Source organism: Pseudophryne corroboree, chromosome 1 (assembly GCF_028390025.1).
Source record: "Pseudophryne corroboree isolate aPseCor3 chromosome 1, aPseCor3.hap2, whole genome shotgun sequence".
NCBI lineage: Eukaryota > Metazoa > Chordata > Amphibia > Anura > Myobatrachidae > Pseudophryne > Pseudophryne corroboree.
The window spans coordinates 691,532,369-691,554,869 of record NC_086444.1 but is presented as its reverse complement, the minus strand read 5'-3'; the positions used below and the strand labels follow the sequence as shown (position 1 = coordinate 691,554,869).

General features: G+C 48.1%; 1 protein-coding gene across 2 annotated transcripts in view; it reads right to left on the bottom strand.

The window, feature by feature from the left end:
- LOC134935131 (uncharacterized) overlaps positions 1-22,501 on the bottom strand; it is a 163,728-nt gene that overhangs the window by 45,328 nt on the left and 95,899 nt on the right. For both annotated transcript variants that reach the window (XM_063930402.1, XM_063930429.1), the window contains exon 5: positions 11,703-11,813. In XM_063930402.1, the coding sequence (XP_063786472.1) occupies positions 11,703-11,813 (111 nt within the window). The remainder of the gene's footprint in view (positions 1-11,702; positions 11,814-22,501) is intronic.

Sequence of the window (22,501 nt, the reverse complement as noted above, 5' to 3'; positions counted from 1 at the left end):
GTTCGAGTTGGAGGTGGATGCCTCTACGGTAGGAGTTGGAGCTGTTCTCTCCCAGAAGGGAACTGATGGGAAGATTCACCATTGTGGATTTTATTCTCGTAAATTCCTCTCTGCAGAAGCTAACTATTCCATTGGAGATCAAGAACTACTAGCGATCAAGCTGGCCCTTGAGGAATGGAGGTATCTCCTGGAAGGGGCCAAATATCCGTTCAACATCTATACGGATCATAAGAATCTGCTTTATTTAAAGGCAGCCCAGTGCCTTAATCCTCGCCAGTCCCGGTGGGCTATGTTTTTCTCTCGTTTTAACTTTAAGCTTCATTTCCGCCCAGGTTCTCAGAATATTAAAGCTGACGCCTTATCCCGATCTATGGAGTCCGAAGAGGAAACGTCTGACTCAGTTCCGCATTCCATCCTGAGTCCAGTGGTATTTGCCGCATCTCAAGTTTCTCCTGCTCCTCCTCCTCTTAAGACTTTTGTTTCCCCAGAACTCCGTCCCAAGTTGTTGTCTTGGGCTCATCAGTCCAAGTTCACTGGACATCCTGGTATCCTGAAAACCTTCAAGTTCCTCTCTGAGACGTACTGGTGGCCGAAGATGAAAGCTGACATCAAAGATTTCGTGGCATCCTGTCCTAAATGTGCGCAGCACAAGACTCCTCGTCAGTCTCCAGCAGGTCAGTTACAACCATTATCTGTTCCCAGTCGCCCCTGGTCACATCTGTCCATGGATTTTATCTCCGACCTGCCCCCTTCTCAAGGATATAATACCATCTGGGTTGTGGTGGATAGATTTACCAAAATGGCCCATTTCGTTCCTCTCCAGGGTCTCCCTTCTGCCCCAAAACTCGCCCAAATCTTCCTACGGGAGATTTTCCGTCTACATGGACTACCCTCGGAAATAATATCCGACCGAGGTGTTCAGTTTGTAGCGAGGTTTTGGAGAGCCCTCTGTTCTGCCATGCAAGTTAAACTGAAGTTCTCGTCAGCTTACCACCCTCAGACGAATGGGCAGACAGAGAGGGTAAACCAGGAATTGGAAAACTTTTTAAGACTTTATGTTTCATCTTCTCAAGATGACTAGTTGGATCTGCTCCCGTGGGCCGAATTTGCCCACAACTTCTGCTACCACACCGCTACTGAGACAACTCCGTTCTTTGCTGTATATGGACAACATCCTCGTGTTCCAGATTTCCAAGAACTCCCTCACATTGATGTTCCTGCTGCCACAGCTGTCCTGAGTCAGTTTTCTTCAACCTGGAGGAAGATTCATGCTTCCCTCAAGAAGGCCTCCAGCCGGTATAAATTCTTTGCTGACCGCAAAAGACGTGCAGTCCCTAGCCTGAAACCTGGTGACAAGGTTTGGCTTTCTACTCGGAACCTCCGTCTTAGAGTCCCGTCAATAAAATTCGCACCACGTTTCATCGGTCCCTTTTCTATTGACAGAGTCATCAGTCCTGTGGCCTACAAGCTTAAGTTACCACCTTCTCTACGAATACCTAATGCCTTTCATGTCTCTCTCCTCAGACCATTAGTCCTGAATCGCTTCCAAAGAGCTCTTCCAGTCGGCCCCAAAATTCGAACTCAGCGGGGCGTGGAGTTCGAGATAGAGAAGATTCTGGATTCCCGTTGCCGGTACGGTCGTCTACAATATCTTATCGACTGGTCCGGTTATGGTCCGGAGGAGAGAAGTTGGGTGAATTCGTCAGATGTCCATGCTCCAAGGTTGGTCCGTGTCTTCCACAGCACTCATCCTTCCAAGCCACGTGGGTGTTCAGTGCCCACCCATAAAGGAGGGGGTACTGTCAGGAATCGACTCACCACAGTGACATCTGTCCGTCGGTGCGGACTCCGTCCGGGGTTCCTACGTTCTGCTGTCATCCGCACCTCTGCCGCCAGACGTCATCCTGGGCCTAGGAACGCTCCTGTGACAGCGGGTATGTGAGCACGGCGCGTTCCCGCCGGGCCGCGGCATGGGCGCCGCCATGACAGTCTCCATCGGTCAGAGTACGGCGGCCAATCCGGTGCTTGGCCGCACCTCCTTTTCCCACTCCAACCAATGCCTGCACACCAGGGGGTATATCAGGAGCTGCAGGGTGAGCCTGTGGTTATCCTGAACTTTGTGTCACTCCTGCGACCCATGTGTCTGGATCTGGTACCTGTTCCTCCGTGTTCCTGGTTACCTACCTACACCTCCGTGTTCCTGGTTACCTACCTGTGACTTTGTGCTCCTGGTTATCCTCCTACAGCTCCGTGGAACTACAAGCCTCAGCAACACCTGCTTCTGTTTACAGGCTTCACACTAATCACCAACTCAGTGTGCTTCAGCCTAGCAGTAGAGACTCGCTCCAGGTGCATTCCATCTCCTCACCTGTGATGCAGCTTGCTTGCTGCTTGTGCCTCATCACCTGCACTGTGAACGTTGCCAGTCTCCTGCCTCTGCTACCAGGTTTGCTGTATGTTACCATCTCTGCTGGCTCCATGTTTTAAACTGCTCTGGTTCCCATACCAGATTATCATCTATCAAGTTATCATTCATCAGTTGTCATTCATCAGTTATCATTTATCCATTGTCATATCTCTGTTGCCATAGACTTTCAGCTTCCACGCTGTACCATTGACATTGCATTCCTTATTGTTTATTTCTGCTGCCTTTTGTGAACTTTGTGTTAATAAACATCATTGCGCCCATGCGCAGAAACTTAATCCAGCCTCCTCACTTTCTCCCTCCTACCTCCACTGACCCACTAGCGCCCCCTCCGGGGACACAGACAAAACCAAGTCTGACACCCCTACCTTGTCTTCCATGAAGATAGAGCTGAGCTCTGGACACGTCAGCAGTTCCTTCCGAAGGTTGTGTCGGCATTTCATATCAATCAACCTATTGTGGTGCCAGTGGCTACTGACTCCTCAATTTTATCAAAGTCCTTGGATGTTGTAAGGGCTCTAAAAATATATGTGAAGAGGACTGCTCGTCACAGGAAATCTAACTCTTTTTGTCCTGTATGATCCCAAGAAACTTGGGTGTCCTGCTTCTAAGCAGACTATATCTCGCTGGATCAGGTTCACTATCCAGCATGCGTATTCTACGGCAGGATTACCGTGTCCTACTTCTGTAAAGGCCCACTCTACTCGTAAGGTGGGTTCTTCATGGGCGGCTGCCCGGGGTGTCTCGGCTTTACAGCTTTGCCGAGCGGCTACTTGGTCTGGGTCGAACACGTTTTGCTAAGTTTTAAAAATTGGAATACTTTGGCCTCTGAGGACCTAAAGTTTGGTCAATCAGTTCTGCAGGAGCCTCCGCGCTCTCCCTCCCATTCTGGGAGCTTTGGTACTAATGTGAACCCCAGCATCCTCTAGGAGGTAAGAGAAAATAGGATTTTAATTACCTACCGGTAAATTATTTTCTCGTAGTCCGTAGAGCAGTGTTTTTCAACCACTGTGCCGTGGCACACTAGTGTGCCCTGAGCAGTCTCCAGGTGTGCCGCCATAGAAGCACAGCCAGGCCCGTCAGTGTTTTGCCGCTACTGAGGCCCTGGAACGATCAATACTGGTGGGTTTAGTGGTTGTAGAGCCAGTTCTTATTTTGGGCCCGGGCAGTGTTGGGCTCTTCTGGCTTTCTCAGATGTGGCTCAGGCGTTACCTATGGAGAAGCTGCAACATGACATCATAGGACATGCAACTGCACCATGCATCACCATTATATTTGAATGTGCCTTGGCAATACTTAAATCTTGTTCAGTGTGCCGCGAGTTGTAAAGGGTTGAAAATCTCTGCCGTAGAGGATGCTGGGCGCCCGCCCAGCGCTTCGTGATCCTGAAAAGGTTGTTTAACTCATTACTGCTTTGTTCTTGGTTTAGTACTGTTTTGCTACTTGGTTAAGTAATCTTGTTCAGCCGTTGCTGATTTTTCAAGCTGGTTAGCTTGATTTGCCTTGTATGTGTGAGCTGGTGTGAATCTCGCCACTATCTGTGTATAATCCTTCTCTCGAAGTTGTCCGTCTCCTCGGGCACATTTTCTAGACTGAGTCTGGTAGGATGGGCATAGAGGGAGGAGCCAGCCCACGAGTGCCAGTGGCTCCTAGTGGACCCATCTAAACCCCATGGTACTAATGTGGACCCCAGCATCCTCTACAGACTACGAAAATAAGAATTTACTCACCGGTAATTCTATTTCTCGTAGTCCGTAGTGGATGCTGGGAACTCCGTAAGGACCATGGGGAAGAGCGGGCTCCGCAGGAGACTGGGCACTCTAAAAGAAAGATTAGGTACTATCTGGTGTGCACTGGCTCCTCCCTCTATGCCCCTCCTCCAGACCTCAGTTAGGGAAACTGTGCCCGGAAGAGCTGACACAATAAGGAAAGGATTTGGAATCCTGGGTAAGACTCATACCAGCCACACCAATCACACCGTACAACTCGTGATACTATACCCAGTTAACAGTATGAATAACAACTGAGCCTCATGAAAAGATGGCTCATAACAATAACCCTTTAGTTAGGCAATAACTATATACAAGTATTGCAGAAAATCCGCACTTAGGATGGGCGCCCAGCATCCACTACGGACTACGAGAAATAGAATTATCGGTGAGTAAATTCTTATTTTCTCTGACGTCCTAGTGGATGCTGGGAACTCCGTAAGGACCATGGGGATTATACCAAAGCTCCCAAACGGGCGGGAGAGTGCGGATGACTCTGCAGCACCGAATGAGCAAACTCAAGGTCCTCCTCAGCCAGGGTATCAAACTTGTAGAATTTTGCAAATGTGTTTGAACCCGACCAAGTAGCAGCTCGGCAAAGCTGTAAAGCCGAGACCCCTCGGGCAGCCGCCCAAGAAGAGCCCACCTTCCTCGTGGAATGGGCTTTTACCGATTTAGGATGTGGCAGTCCAGCCGCAGAATGTGCAAGTTGAATCGTGCTATAGATCCAGCGAGCAATAGTCTGCTTTGAAGCAGGAGCACCCAGCTTGTTGGGTGCATACAGGATAAATAGCGAGTCAGTATTCCTGACTCTAGCCATCCTGGAAACATAGATTATCAGGGCCCCGACTACGTCCAGCAACTTGGAATCCTCCAAGTCCAGAGTAGCCGCAGGCACCACAATAGGGTGGTTCAAATGAAATGCTGATACCACCTAGGAAGAAAATGGGAACGAGTCCTCAATTCCGCCCTATCCATATGAAAAATCAGATAAGGGTTTTTACATGAGAAAACCGCCAATTCTAATACACGCCTGGCCGAAGCCAAGGCCAACAGCATGACCACTTTCCGCGTGAGATATTTTTGCTCCACGGTTTTAAGTGGCTCAACCAATGCGACTTTAGGAAATCCAACACCACGTTGAGATCCCAAGGTGCCACTGGAGGCACAAAAGGGGGCTGAATATGCAGCACTCCTTTTAACAAAAGTCCGAACTTCAGGCAGTGAAGCCAGTTCTTTTTGGAAGAAAATCGACAGAGCCAAAATCTGGACCTTAATGGAACCCAATTTTAGGCCCATAGTCACCCCTGACTGTAGGAAGTGCAGAAATCGACCCAGCTGAAATTCCTCCGTTGGGGCCTTCCAGGCCTCACACCAAGCAGCATATTTCCGCCATATGCGGTGATAATGTTTTGCGGTCACATCCTTCCTAGCTTTAATCAGCGTAGGAATGACTTCCTCCGGAATGCCCTTTTCCTTTAGGATCCGGTGTTCAACCGCCATGCCGTCAAACGCAGCCGCGGTAAGTCTTGGAACAGACAGGGCCCCTGCAGTAGCAGGTCCTGTCTAAGCGGCAGAGGCCGAGGGTCCTCTGAGATCATTTCTTGAAGTTCTGGGTACCAAGCTCTTCTTGGCCAATCCGGAACAATGAGTATAGTTCTTACTCCTCTCCTTCTTATTATTCTCAGTACCTTGGGTACGAGAGGAAGAGGAGGGAAACATATAAACCGACTGGTACACCCACGGTGTCACTAGAGCGTCCACAGCTATCGCCTGAGGGTCCCTTGACCTGGCGCAATATCTTTTTAGCTTTTTGGTGAGGCGGGACGCCATCATGTCCACCTGTGGCCGTTCCCAACGGTTCACAATCAGCTGGAAGACTTCTGGATGAAGTCCCCACTCTCCCGGGTGGAGGTCGTGCCTGCTGAGGAAGTCTGCTTCCCAGTTGTCCACTCCCGGAATGAACACTGCTGACAGTGCTATCACGTGATTCTCCGCCATCAAAGAATCCTTGTGGCTTCTGCCATTGCTACCCTGCTTCTTGTGCCGCCCTGGCGGTTTACATGGGCGACCGCTGTGATGTTGTTTGACTGAATCAGAACCGGTTGTTTTTGAAGCAGGGGTTCTGCTTGACTCAGGGCGTTGTAAATGTCCCTTAGTTCCAGAATATTTATGTGTAGGGAAGTTTCCTGACTTGACCATTGTCCTTGGAAGTTTCTTCCCTGGGTGACTGCCCCCCAACCTCGGAGGCTTGCATCCGTGGTCACCAGGACCCAGCACTGTATGCCGAATCTGCGGCCTTCGAGCAGATGAGCACTCTGCAGCCACCACAGCAGAGACACCCTGGCCCTCGGGGACAGGGTAATCAAACGATGCATCTGGAGATGCGATCCGGACCACTTGTCCAACAGATCCCACTGGAAGATCCTTGCATGGAATCTGCCGAAGGGACTTGCTTCGTAAGAAGCTACCATCTTTCCCAGGACTCGCGTGCAGTGATGCACCAACACCTGCTTTGGTTTCAGGAGGTCCCTGACCAGAGACGATAATTCCTGGGCCTTCTCCTTCGGGAGAAATTCTTCTGTTCTGTGTCCAGAATCATACCCAAGAACAGCAGACGCGTCGCAGGAATCAGCTGCGACTTTGGGATATTCAGAATCCAGCCGTGCTGATGCAGCACTTCCTGAGATAGTGCCACGCCGACTAGCAACTGCTCCTTGGACCTCGCCTTTATAAGGAGATCGTCCAAGTACGGAATAATCATGACTCCCTTCTTTCGGAGGAGCATCATCATTTCGGCCATTAACTTGGTAAATACCCACGGTGCCGTGGACAGACCAGACGGCAACGTCTGGAATTGGTAATGACAGTCCTGTACCACAACCTTGAGGTACTTTGAACTTGAACTTCTTTATATAAATGTTCAAGGATTTTAAATTTAGAATGGGTCTCACCGAACCGTCTGGTTTCGGTACCACAACATTGTGGAATAGTAACCCCGTCCCTGTTGAAGGAGGGGTACCTTGATTATCACCTGCTGAAGATACAGCTTGTGAATTGCCGCCAGTACTACCTCCCTTTCTCTGAGGTCAGCAGGCAAGGCTGATTTGAGGTAACGGCGAGGGGGAGTCGCCTCGAACTCCAGCTTGTATCCCTGTGATACTACTTGCAGAACCCAGGGATCCATCTGTGAGCGAGCCCACTGGTCGCTGAAGTTCCGGAGACGCGCCCCAACCGCACCTGGCTCAGCCTGTGGAGCCCCAGCGTCATGCGGTGGACTTAGAGGAAGCGGGGGAAGATTTTTGGTCCTGGAAATTGGCTGTCTGGTGCAGCCTTTTTCCTTCTTCCCTTGCCTCTGGCAGAAAGGAAGCGCCTTTGACCCGCTTGCTTTTCTGAGGCCGAAAGGACTGTACCTGATAATACGGTGCTTTCTTAGGCTGTGAGGGAACCTGAGGTAAAAAATTTTACTTCCCAGCTGTTGCTGTGGATACGAGGTCCGAGAGACCATCCCCAACAATTCCTCACCCTTATAAGGCAGAATCTCCATGTGCCTTTTAGAATCAGCATCACCTGTCCACTGCCGGGTCCATAATACCCTCCTGGCAGAAACGGACATTGCATTAATTTTGGATGCCAGCCGGCAAATATCCCTCTGTGCATCCCTCATATATAAGACGATGTCTTTAATATGCTTTATGGTTAGCAAAATAGTATCCCTGTCGAGGGTAACACTATTATCTGACAAGGTATCAGACCACGCTGCAGCAGCACTACACCTCCATGCTGAGGCAATTGCAGGTCACAGTATAGTACCTGAGTGTGTATATACAGACTTCAGGATTTCCTCCTGCTTTCTATCAGCAGGCTCCTTCAAGGTGGCCGTATCCGGAGACGGCAGTGCCACCTTTTTTGACAAACGTGTGAGCGCCTTATCCACCCTAGGGGATATCTCCCAACGTGACCTATCCGCTGGCGGGAAAGGGTACGCCATCAGTAACTTTTTAGAAATTACCAGTTTCTTATCGGGGGAAACCCACGCTTCTTCACACACTTCATTCAATTCATCTGATGGGGGAACAAAACACTGGCTGCTTTTTCTCCCCAAACATAAAACCCCTTTTTAGTGGTACTTGGGTTAATGTCAGAAATGTGGAACACATTTTTTATTGCCGAAATCATGCAACGGATGCCCCTCGTGGATTTTGTATATGTCTCAACCTCGTCGACACTGGAGTCAGACTCCGTGTCGACATCTGTGTCTGCCATCTGAGGTAGCGGGCGTTTTTGAGCCCCTGATGGCCTTTGAGACGCCTGGGCAGGCGCGGGCTGAGAAGCCGGCTGTCCCATGGCTGTTACGTCATCCAGCCTTTTATGTAAGGAGTTGACACTGTCGGTTAATACCTTCCACATATCCACCCACTCTGGTGTCGGCCCCCGCAGGGGGTGACATCACATTTATCGGCACCTGCTCCGCCTCCACATAAGCCTCCTCATCAAACAAGTCGACACAGCCGTACCGACACACCGCACATACACAGGGAATGCTCTGACTGAGGACAGGACCCCACAAAGTCCTTTGGGGAGACAGAGAGAGAGTATGCCAGCACACACCACAGCGCTATTTAATCAGGGATTTACACTAATAGAAAGTGATTTATCCCTATAGCTGCTTTTTTATATACAGTTCGCGCCTAAATTTAGTGCCCCCCCTCTCTTTTTAACCCTTTGAGCCTGGAAACTGCAGGGGAGAGCCTGGGGAGCTGTCTTCCAGCTGCACTGTGAAGAGAAAATGGCGCCAGTGTGCTGAGGGAGATAGCCCCGCCCCTTTTTTGGCGGACTTCTCCCGCTCTTATAATTGTATTGTGGCAGGGGATTTGTACACATATATAGCTTATTAGGCTATATTATGTGTTGTTTGCCAAAGTTAAGGTACTCTAATTGCAGCCCAGGGCGCCCCCCCCCCCCAGCGCCCTGCACCCATCAGTGACCGGAGTATGTGGTGTGCATAGGGAGCAATGGCGCACAGCTGCAGTGCTGTGCGCTACCTTAATGAAGACCGAAGTCTTCAGCCGCCGATTTCCAGGACGGTCTTCTTGCTTCTGGCTCTGTAAGGGGGACGGCGGCGCGGCTCCGGGACCAGACGACCGAGGCTGGGCCTGTGTTCGATCCCTCTGGAGCTAATGGTGTCCAGTAGCCTAAGAAGCCCAAGCTAGCTGCAAGCAGGTAAGTTCGCTTCTTCTCCCCTTAGTCCCTCGTAGCAGTGAGTCTGTTGCCAGCAGATCTCACTGAAAATAAAAAACCTAACAAATACTTTCTTTACTAGGAGCTCAGGAGAGCCCCTAGTGTGCAACCAGCTCGGGCCGGGCACAGATTCTAACTGAGGTCTGGAAGAGGGGCATAGAGGGAGGAGCCAGTGCACACCAGATAGTACCTAATCTTTCTTTTAGAGTGCCCAGTCTCCTGCGGAGCCCGCTATTCCCCATGGTCCTTACGGAGTTCCCAGCATCCACTAGGACGTCAGAGAAAAAAGGATTTACTGGTAGGTAATTAAAATCCTATTTGTACAGAACCAATATATAAACAAACATTTTAAGGGTAAGTATGCTGAAATGCTTAATGCCAGCAAATAATTGGACATTATTATTTACTTTTAGGAAGTGATGCTGAGGATGGGTCCTCAAGGTTTGTACATGGTTATGGCTAAAACCAAGTTGGGGAAAGGACCTCTGATAGCACCAGGGGGAGGAGCAAAGGGCGAACATGGTACCCGAAAATGTAGCCTCGCGGACTTGCTTCACTCGCCACACTTCGTGCTCAGTGGCACGCTCCCCTCTGCTCGCCACCAGATTACTAAAGGGAGTACTTGGTGGCGTGGATAGTGAAAGTACTATCCCGCTGAGCTAGCTCCTTCCCCTGATGTCAGAGGTCCTTTAGCCCACTTGGTTCTAGCATCTACCGTCGGTGCATGTGGTTCCTCTCTGCTTTCTCCTCTCCCCTTCAATCTAAATGAATAACAAGTAACAAGCAGAAGACAAACAAGACAAAAAAATACTGAAAAAGAAAACCTACACTCCTTATAAACACACCACATGCACAAACACTGACAAGAAGAAAAATGCAAAGCAGACAAAATCTTAACTAAGACAAGACTGCACACAAACAGACAGGACAAATTTCAGAAATCTCTATAGAATTCACCAAAACTGCTCTCCAAACTCAACTCACACCAACCATCTCACTAGCCCCTCACAATTGTCTGGGGTGGACAGGAGTTTGTGATGTAGAAATAGCATGTGGTATGGTTTGACCAATAGACTGGTTTTCAGTCAGTTCTTCATTTCTAATTGCAGTTGGTTTTGACCGAAAAGGTCAAAATTGTCAGACTTAATAGCAGCAAACACTGACTGACATCAACGTCAGTTTTCAGTTGAAGCTGAAAACCAACTTATAGTAAATAAACCGTTTTTTTAGACACAAAAACGTCATCTAGAGCCATCGTTTTTTTAAAAACAATCCAGTAAATTTACCTTTTAAAGTTCTGGCAAATTTTTGTGCGGACAGGTCAAGAATCTGATAGCAGTGAAGCCTAGAGTGGTATTAAGTCACAGAAAATTTGACATATTTCACACAAGTTGTGGGTCAAGTCAATATTTTGCATGGGTATAAAAATTGTAAAATAGAAAAAAATAGAAGCCTAATCTCTACAACTCCACTGGATTTCTTCAACCATTCAGGCATATTTAAAAATCATTGTTTTACTAAAATAATAAGAACATTTATTTTAGTATCACTTAAATCTATCAAATAACTTCTGGAGGCGTTTTTCTAAAAAAAACTAAAAAAAAAAAAAAACTCCTCCAAGCTCCTAAATTTTCATTATTTTAGTAAGCAGATCACAATTCCCATACTTTGAATGCTATTTGTTCAGCTGTGCTAAAATAAATTGTGAAGAAATAATAATGTCATCTTCAGATGCAGACATACACAACACAGCAGGAGTTCCCTTCTGTGATCAGCCATATTTGTTTAATCACAGTTAAATTTAAAAAAAAAACACAAAAAAAAACCCTTACCTCCATTCTGGGATCGGTGATCGGGTCAAGCACCTCTGTGCTCCCTCTCTGTGACCCCGGTCTTCTGATTCTGAACTGTCAACTGAGATGCAGTGAAACTCCCAGCTGGCATCTCAGCACAGAGGAGATGACCGTGGTCACAGAGAGGGAGCACAGCATTTAGCTCACTGCTAGTGCACAAGCAAGCACACTTTCATGGTTTTTATTGTGAAAAATATCCTGAAACTGCTTGCAGGAGATTTGCAGGGACAGAGCTTTCTCGCAAGCTCTGTGCTTGTATGCAAAATGTTAGACATTTTCAATGTATTCAAATATCGCATAGCGAATTTTGGGGAATTTACCACATCACAACCACATCTGAGATGTGGTTTGTGACAAATATGCCCCATAATGTACTGAATGTTAAGTTATTAAAGAAATGTCACCATTACTCACTTGTGTAGCCTCCTTAAGCATCACAATGCCATCCATCTCTTCAACTTCCACATCACTTTCCGTGTCATTCTCTAATTTATAGTCTTCACGGTCTCTTTCATAATAATTGGGCTGGAGACAAAATAAAATAGGAATTTGATACCTACTGGTAATACCTTTTCTCGTAGTCGATACTGGGGAACTGTACTTTAGTACCATGGGGTATAGATTGGGTCCACTGGAGCCTGGCACTTTAAAACCTTCAGTGTGTGTATGTGTGTGCTGGCTCCTCCCCTCCATGAACTTCCTACCAGACCCAGTCTAGGAAACTGTGCCCGAGGAGATGTACATACCACGAGAGAAGAAAACAGGTAAAAAAGCGGTGGGGCACGAAGCCAACACACAACCATAACTCAAAAGGAGGGCGCTAATCAGAACAGAGGATAGCAACGCAAAGCTATCCCAACAACATAAGGGGACTGCAACGGCAGGCCAACCAAACACCTACTCAGGTAAGCAGGAATCGAAGCACTGAGGCGGGCGCCCAGTATCCACTACGGACTACGAGAAAAGGGAATTACCGGTAGGTATTTAATTGCTATTTTCTCTTACGTCCAAGTGGATACTGGGGAACTGTACTTTAGTACCATGGGGAAGTCCCAAAGCTCCCAAACGGATGGGAGAGTGCTGAGACCCCTGTAAAACCGCCTGACCAAACTGAAAGTCATCCTTGGCCAAGGTGTCGAACCAACAGAACTTAACAAAAGTGTTCGAACCAGACCAAGTAGCAGCTCAGCACAACTGTAAGGCCAAGACACCCCGGGCAGCCGCCCAGGAAGAGCCCACAGATCGCATTGAGTGGGACTGAATAAACGTCGGCAAAGACAGAGCCACTGAAGTATAGGCTTGTTGAATGGTCAACCTGAGCCAACGAACAATTGATTGCTTAGAAGCCGGATGACCAATCTTGGTGGCATCATAAAGAACAAACAACGAATCAGATTTCCAATGACGAGCAGTCCGTTTGACATAATCTTCAAAGCCCTCACCACTTCCAAGGACTCTGGACCAACGGAAGCGTCTGACAACACCGGAACCATAATGGGTTGATTCACGTGAAAAGCTGACACCACTTTTGGCAAAATCTGAGGTCAGGTCCTGAGTTCCGCCCTGTCTTCATGAAAAAAATCAAATAAGGGCTCTTACAGGATAAGACCCCCAATTCAGAGACATGTCTGGCAGACACCAATGCTAGTAACATCACAGTCTTCCAGGTAAGAAATTTCAATTCCACCCTATGTATGGGTTCAAACCAGTCCGATTGAAGAAAGGACAAAACCACATTGAGATCCCACGGAGCCGTGGGAAGTACGAAGGGCGGTTGCATATGAAGAACTCTTTTTAGGAAAGTCTGTAATTCCGGCAACATTGCAAGTTGTTTCTGGAAGAAAATAGATATCGCTGAAATCTGCACTTTGATGGAGCCTAAACGTAGGCCCATATCCACTCCCGTTTGCAGGAAAAGTAGAAAGCGACCAATTCTAAATTCCACGGGAGAAACCTTTCTACTTTCACACCACGAAACATACTTTTACCAGATACGATGATAATGTTCTGACGTAACCATCTTCCTGGCCTGGACCATAGTGGAAATAACCCTGGATGGAAGACCTTTTCTGGCTAGAATCTCCCTCTCAACTTTCAAGCCGTCAAACGTAGCCGCGGTAAGTCTGGATAGACGAACGGACCTTGCTGAAGAAGATCCTTTTGAAGCAGCAGAGGCCAGGGATTCTTCAGAGCCATGGTTAGGAGGTCCGAGTACCATGCCCGTCGAGGCCAATCCGAGGCCAATCCTGATCCTTCAGGAGACGGGAAGCCTGCAGAAGGGCACTGTAAATTGCCCTGAGTTCCTGGATGTTTATCTGCAGAGCAGATTACTGATTGGACCATGTCCCCTGGAACTGGGCCCCCTGGGTCACAGCCCCCCAACCCCGGAGCCTGGCATCCGTTGTCAGTAGAATCCACGAGTGGATATTGAAATTCCTGCCTTCTACCAGGTGAGGAATTTGTAGCCACCATAATAATCCAGGCTTTTGGAGATAAGGTCACTTCCTGATGCATGTGAAGGTGATACCCTGACCATTTGTCCAGCAGATCCAGCTGAAATGGCCGGGCATGAAACCTGCCGTATTGGATTGCCTCATAAGCAGCCACCATCCTGCCCAGCAAGTGTATGGAAAGATGTATGGATACCTTGCGAGGACGGAGCACTGAGCGGACCATAGCTAGGATAGCCAAGGCCTTGTCCATCGGAAGAAACAACTTTTGAGACACTGTATCCAGTGTCATTCCCAGGAACTGAAGTCGTTAGGCCGGTTCCAAGTGAGATTTCTGAAAATGTAGGATCCACCCATGTAAGTAGGCAACTCGTCAGATTGATGATGTGCAGTAGATGCTCCCTGGACATAGCCTTTATTAGGACATCGTCCATATAGGGACTATAGGGGACTATGTGGACTCCCATCATGCGCAGTTGCAGAATCATCTCCGCCATGACCTTGGTGAAGACCCTCGGAGCTGTGGATGGGCCAAAGGGTAAGGCCTGAAACTGGAAATGGTCGTCCAAAATGGCGAACCTGAGGAAAGCCTGATGAGGGGGCCACATGGGAATGTGTAGGTAAGCATCATTGACATTTAGAGACACCAGGAATTCCCCCTCCTCCAGACCGGACACCACTGCCCGCAGATATTTAATCTTGAATTTGAACACCCGCAGATACGAGTTTAGAGACTTCAGGTTCAAGATGGGTCGCACCGAACCATCTGGTTTTGGAGCGACAAAAAGATTGGAGTAAAAACCCCTGTTGCGTAGCGGAGGAGGTACTGGAACCACCACTCCAGTCTGCAAAAGTTTTTGAGTAGCCTCTTGCAAGGTAACTTTTGCTGCGAGTAAGCCTGACTGCGGTTAAGCCTGACTTGAAAAATCTGTGAGGAAGAAGCGCTTGAAATTCCAGCCAGTATCCCTGGGAAATGAGGTCCCTCACCCAAGGATCCCGGCAGGACATCGCCCACACGTGGGCGAAGTGTTGAAGGCGAGCACTTACCTGAAAGTCGCCATGCTGTTGGGGCCAACCGTCACGCGGATGGTTTAGTGGCAGGGGACCCAGTGGTCTGGTCCAGGGATGCAGCAGTTGCAGGTTTGCGGGACTTACCACGAAATCCTCTGGGAGTAGTGGTACAGCCGGCGGCAGATAGGTAGGCTTACCCGCCATTGCCTGAGAGATCCATTTATTTAACCCGAAGATTTTGTACACCCTTTTTGGAATCAGCGTCCGCTGACCATTGACGTAACCACAGAGCCCTGCGTGCCGAAACTGCCATAGCATAGTGCGGCCATTTATCTTACACAATTCCTTTATAGCTTCAATCATAAAATCTGCAGCATCCTGTATGTGTTGCAGCACAGTGTTGACCTCATCCTGGGGTGGAGTGTCTAGTCCATTAATAATATAATCAGAACACTTGATTACTGCCCTAGAAAATCCAACCACAAACTATTGTGGGGGGCTGTATTACGCCCAATGCCGTATATATTGCCTTGAGATTGGTCTCAATTTTATGGTCAGCAGGGTCTTTTAGGTATATAGCCCCTGGCACTGGCAGGACCAATTTCTTAGACAGTCTGGACACAGACATATCGACTGATGGGGGTTTTTCCCATACCTTCCTGTCATCAGCTGGGAAGGGAAATGTAGATAAAAACCTCTGAGGAGTTTTGAATTTCTTGTCAGGGTTCACCCATGCCTCCCTGGCCAGGAAGTTTAATTCCTTAGACACAGGAAACGTGACTGAGGCCTTGGGTCTAACATTAAAGTACAACTCCTCATCTGGTTCTGCTTGTATGTGAAGAACCTCTCTTACAGCATGAGGGCTTCCACCCTGGGGGACAGAGAGCTGTCCTCATCCATATCATCATCATCTAAATCAGGCTGGTCAGAATCAGACTGGAGCACCTGTGGCAGTGAACGTTTATGTGAAACCAACAGAGGGGGATGAGAAGCCTTTCTGGTATTCAGAACTAGCTGCAGCTAAGATGGAGAGATAGGTGTTAAAACAGTCTATTGATTGTATGGCCAAAGCATACAATCAATAGACTGTTTTAACACCTATCTCTCCATCTTAGCTGCAGCTAGTTCTGAATTCACATTGTGCATCATGTTCTTAAAAGTATCTAGCCAGTCAGGTGCCTGTGAACTGTGTCCCTGTGGAAATAAGTAGCACTGCTCACACATGAGGGACCCTGCAGACGAAGGGGTAGAGTTACAAGCAGTACACATATCCATGTGAACAGACATACTGCATACAATAATAATGCAGCGCAAACCCACTGAAAACACCTCCACACAGACCCTAGAGAGCCCCTGGAGTGACACAGAGAAATGGAGACCAGCACACAAAACACAGCAGCGCAGTGTGTAAAAGTATGTGTGTGACACCCAGGTAATATCGGATTTAGGTTTAGTGGATGTCTTGTGAATGTGAAATCAGGTAAGTATCGGGTCTTGGTGGATTGATCGGATAATTCTTGAGAAATAACCGTCCTTCTTAGTGGTTTAGAAGTGTTCTCGATTTATTGATTAATGGCAAGAAAAGATTTTTCATGAAAAGAATAGACATTAAGGCAAATAACCATGTACAATACAATAGCATTACAATGTCACAGTATATTGGAACATACTACCAAATACCATGTTTATTAATCTGCTCCGGACTGTCGAATCTGTCATGCAAGTTATAACTTCTTAGCTTTCTCTGGCTAGACTTACTGGATATCGGTGCACATAAGCATATACATTTGATAAACATTTACATGACCAGATATATTTCTTTTAGACACGTACCTAAACTTAGTATGGTTAGTACATAAACCAATCCTACGTTATTATCCCCTTCTGCTCCCACACCGCAGCGCAATCGGTTGTCCGTAATGGTATACATATACAGCTATCGCTTTACTGAGAGTTGGGTTTTCTTGCTGACCTATTACCGGTAAAACGTGTCCACGTCTTAGTCCCTTTTTTAGACTTGGGATGCGTAAAACGTCCTGTTATTCCGAATATGAGAGAATATCAAAAGAGGTGTCAATAGTCTCGTCACAGCAAAATCAATTATACTCCTCTTCCTCCACTGGGTAAATATGAGTGTCCTTACTAATGTGACTGGTGGAGTTCTTTGTCCTGATTTTGGGATGCGTACGTTGACTCTCACTCTCTGTTCATATAACGGGTTTTAACTGAGGCTGATTCCCTGACTGGAAAGCAAAGGCTCCCAACTTTGGTTCAGTCTTCTCTCTTGACAACCTACCGGTTGTGTGGGTAACTGCCTTAGGCTACTGTATAAGCTTAGTGTATTGAACTGAGTACACTGCAGTGTTTCTATTGTTACTCCTCAGTCTATTGAATAAGTGCACTTATTATTGTAGGCAACTGTTTACGGCTTGGATGAGGTGTCTGTATAGCTGTGTATTGATATTATTATTTAAGGTACCTTTTCCTCTCTCTCTGCAGCTGCTGACTATGTATCTTTTATTTACAGCTGGCCCCGCCTCCCCGGTCGTCACTCACCGCAGGCCGCTCCTCTCCTCCTCCTCCCACTATCTGCGTCACCGTCAGCCGCCTCGGTGCAGCCGCTCGACAGTGACCCTGGAGTCTTCCACCTTTCTTAGCCGGCCCGGACTAGCCGCTCACTGCGGCCGAAGGGAGGACACGCTGCCGCTGGATGTCGCAACGCAGGTGAGCTTCTGAAGCGAGAGGGGCCGACCACCGTCTCTTTTAACGTTAGAGGCTAGCAGCCAGTACCGCTCAGACTCTCCTCTCCCCGGGCTCTCTCTCGCCGTTTGCACCTCACGCTCTATATATCTCTTTTCTTCAAGTGCCCGTATCTTCTCACGGGGACCCAACTGTCGCATTCCGGCGCAAGGGAGTCAGTCTATGTTAATATACCTCACGTGCGGGACCCATTTCACCGTCTTTAATGCAGTATAGCGTCTGACAGCCACATAGGCTGCGCTGCATCTTGGTGTCCCACACAGAGGGTTCTTGGTCTAATAACACTTCAATTTACCAGTGGTGTCATAAATTCTTAACCTAATTCAACAATGGTGTAACAACACTATGTTTACAACAGTGGGGCACCACATGTGTATCACCTTACTTATGTGCAGCGGCGCTACCGCTTATGTCCCCCCCCCTGCTATGACCCCCTGGTACCAGTACAGAGTCTGTGACAGCGTGGGTCCGTGGAGGAGCAGCATGCATGCAGCCTGTGATCTGCAGCAGCAGGATATGGCACCTTCCCGCCTCTGATCCCGCTCTCCGGGAAGCCCCGCCCCTGTAATGGTGCGGGGTCCCACAAAGTTGTTGATACTGGCTGAAGTAAAATACACAGTACACACAATGCCTGACAGTGAGCACCCTGTGGAGCATAAAGCCCCGCTGAGCCAGTGTAGTCCACGGCGGGCACCGCAGCTCGTGGCCCGTGACCGCCGCGTGACATGTCGCCAAACCGCACCGGGGACCCGCTAACCCGGACCCCGGTGTTAACACTCACCGCACCTGCGACTCTTCTGCATCTGTCAGAGGGTGGCGGCTAGCTGCTGGCGTGGGCACACACAGTATGGTGTGTAAAACAACACCTCAGGAGCTCAGTGTCCTGTCAGCTGAGATTACGAACCATTAACCCTAAGGAGGTTGGTTCGGTCCGCCCTCTAAGTCCCACGAAGCAGGTAGACTGGCTGCCAACCAGTACTACCTGAAAATAAAGAACTAAAATAAAAAATAAAGGAAACTCTCTGGAGCTCCAGAGAAATGCACCCGGCTCCTTGGGCACATTTTTCTAAACTGAGTCTGGTAGGAGGGGCATAGAGGGGAGGAGCAAGCACACACATACACACACTAAAGGTTTTAAAGTTCCAGGCTCCAGTGGACCTGATCTATACCCCGTGGTATTAAAGTACAGTTCCCCAGTATCCACTAGGACATAAGAGAAAATCCATTTATTATACCTGTGCATCAATATCTAAAATGGATAATAACTACAGTATGTCAGTTACTGTAGACTACAGTAAGGGTAAACATCAGTATTGATTCTACATAAAATGTATGGTTGCTGTATGCCAAACACTCAGTTACAAGTTCCATTTCAAATAGTGAATGACAGACTGGAATGATAATTTTCCTCATTTGTAGATCAAGTTGTAGGTGTTCCTACCTGATACTGATATGTCAATGGAGAAGGAATAAGGTACTATGGTAGTCATTCCGAGTTGTTCGCTCGTTGACGTTTTTAGCAACGCAGCGATTAGGTGGAAAATGCGCATGCGCTAATTTATTTAACAAAAAACTTAGTAGATTTGCTGGTGTTCGTGCGGCGCTTTACAGTCGCACTGCTGATCGGTGACTGATTGACAGGAAAGGGGCATTTCTGGGAGGTAACTGAGCGTTTTCCGGGAGTGTGCTAAAAAACGCAGGCGTGCCAGGGAAAAACGCAGGAGTGGCTAGAGAAACGGGGGAGTGGCTGGCCGAACGCAGGGCGTGTTTGTGACGTCAAACCAGGAAACAAACGGACTGAGGTGATCGCAATCTAGGAGTAGGTCTGGAGCTACTCAGAAACTGCATGAAAATTTTTAGTAGCAATTCTGCTACTCTTTCGTTTGCACTTCTGCTAAGCTAAGATACACTCCCAGAGGGCGGCGGCTTAGCGTGTGCATTGCTGCTAAAAGCAGCTAGCAAGCGAACAACTCGGAATGAGGGCCTATGTGCAGTGGAATGTGAACAAGATTGTGCTACTGTATGGCATCATTTGAAATGGGGTACTATTATGTGACCATGCCCCTTTCTTGTGAGACTGCCCCCTTTTTGCGGCGTGTGACAAAGTCGCATGCTATACCTTTATTAACTATGAGAAGGACAGCGCAAACTTATATTTTGTAGGGAGGCGCCGACCACCTGCCCTGTGTGGACATATTACAAGATACAGTGTACCATTATTAAAACACAGGGGTAAATTTACTAACATTCGTAATTTTCTGTTTGAGGTCAAAGTTCAATCACGAATGACATCGAAAGTGTAAATATGCAACTTTTTGAATTTATTACGACTAATTTACTAAGCTGCCGTATTCTGCATTTTCCGTTTTTCCGATGTCGATGTCATTCGTTTTTTTAGGCAGTGTTTTACGTGAGTGACTTGTAAAACACTGCCGACTTTAATACAATGAATCTCGGCCGGATCTGAGAGATCCGTGCAGGGCTTCATTGTGCACCTTGTAAAAAAAAAAAAAAAAAAATGTTTAAACTTAAAAAAAAAATTGCGTGGGGTCCCCCCTCCTAAGCCAAACCAGCCTCGGGCTCTTTGAGCCGGCCCTGGTTGCAAAAATATGGGGAAAAAATTGACAGGGGTTCCCCCATATTTAAGCAACCAGCCCGGGCTCTGCGCCTGGTCCTGGTTCCAAAAATACGGGGGACAAAAAGCGTAGGGGTCCCCCGTATTTTTGAAACCAGCACCGGGCTCCACTAGCTGGACAGATAATGCCACAGCCGGGGGTCACTTTTATACAGTGCCTTGCGGCCGTGGCATCAAATATCCAACTAGTCACCCCTGGCCGGGGTACCCTGGGGGAGTGGGGACCCCTTCAATCAAGGGGTCCCCCCCCCCAGCCACCCAAGGGCCAGGGGTGAAGCCCGAGGCTGTCCCCCCCCATCCAATGGGCTGCGGATGGGGGGCTGATAGCCTTTGTTGAAAGTAATGAATATTGTTTTTAGTAGCAGTACTACAAGTCCCAGCAAGCCTCCCCCGCAAGCTGGTACTTGGAGAACCACAAGTACCAGCATGCGGCGGAAAACCGGGCCCGCTGGTACCTGTAGTACTACTACTAAAAAAATACCCCAATAAAGACATTACACACACACCTTGAAAGTATAACTTTAATGCATACATACACACCACCATATGCACATACTTACCTTATGTTCACACGAGGGTCGGTCCTCTTCTCCAGTAGAATCCATGGTGTACCTGTTGAAAAAATCCTACTCACCAAATCCAGTGTAGAGGGCTCCTCGGGTAATCCATTTATAATCTACGTACTTGTAAAAATAAAAAAACGGGACACCCGACCACGAACTGAAAGGGGACCCATGTTTTCACATGGGACCCCTTTCCCCGAATGCCAGAAACCCCCTCTGACTGATGTCTAAGTGGGTTTCTTCAGCCAATCAGGGAGCGCCACGTTGTGGCACCCTCCTGATCGGCTGTGTGCTCCTGTACTGTCTGACAGGCGGCACACGGCAGTGTTACAATGTAGCGCCTATGCGCTCCATTGTAACCAATGGTGGGAACTTTGAGGTCAGCGGTTGACCGAAAGTGACCTCACCGCTGACCACAAAGTTCCCACCATTGGTTAAAATGGAGCGCATAGGCGCTACATTGTAACACTGCCGTGTGCCGCCTGTCAGACAGTACAGGAGCACACAGCCGATCAGGAGGGTGCCACAACGTGGCGCTCCCTGATTGGCTGAAGAAACCCACTTAGACATCAGTCAGAGGGGGTTTCTGGCATTCGGGGAAAGGGGTCCCATGTGAAAACATGGGTCCCCTTTCAGTTCGTGGTCGGGTGTCCCGTTTTTTTATTTTTACAAGTACGTGGATTACAAATGGATTATCCGAGGAGCCCTCTACACTGGATTTGGTGAGTAGGATTTTTTCAACAGGTACACCATGGATTCTACTGGAGAAGAGGACCGACCCTCGTGTGAACATAAGGTAAGTATGTGTATATGGTGGTATGTATGTATTAAAGTTATACTTTCAAGGTGTGTGTGTAATGTCTTTATTGGGCTATTTTTTTAGTAGTAGTACTACAGGTACCAGCGGGCCCGGTTTTCCGCCGCATGCTGGTACTTGTGGTTCTCCAAGTACCAGCTTGCGGGGGAGGCTTGCTGGGACTTGTAGTACTGCTACTAAAAATAAGAATTTACTTACCGATAATTCTATTTCTCGTAGTCCGTAGTGGATGCTGGGGACTCCGTCAGGACCATGGGGGGATAGCGGGCTCCGCAGGAGACAGGGCACATCTAAAAAGCTTTTTAGGTCACATGGTGTGTACTGGCTCCTCCCCCTATGACCCTCCTCCAAGCCTCAGTTAGGTACTGTGCCCGGACGAGCGTACACAATAAGGAAGGATCTTGAATCCCGGGTAAGACTCATACCAGCCACACCAATCACACCGTACAACTTGTGATCTGAACCCAGTTAACAGTATGATAACAAAACGAAGTAGCCTCTGAAAAAATGGCTCACAACAATAGTAATAACCCGATTTTTGTAACAATAACTATGTACAAGCATTGCAGACAATCCGCACTTGGGATGGGCGCCCAGCATCCACTACGGACTACGAGAAATAGAATTATCGGTAAGTAAATTCTTATTTTCTCTAACGTCCTAGTGGATGCTGGGGACTCCGTCAGGACCATGGGGATTATACCAAAGCTCCCAAACGGGCGGGAGAGTGCGGATGACTCTGCAGCACCGAATGAGAGAACTCCAGGTCCTCTTTAGCCAGAGTATCAAATTTGTAAAATTTTACAAACGTGTTCTCCCCTGACCACGTAGCTGCTCGGCAAAGTTATAATGCCGAGACTCCTCGGGCAGCCGCCCAGGATGAGGCCACCTTCCTTGTGGAATGGGCATCTACATATTTCGGCTGTGGCAGGCCTGCCACAGAATGTGCAAGCTGAATTGTACTACAAATCTAGCGT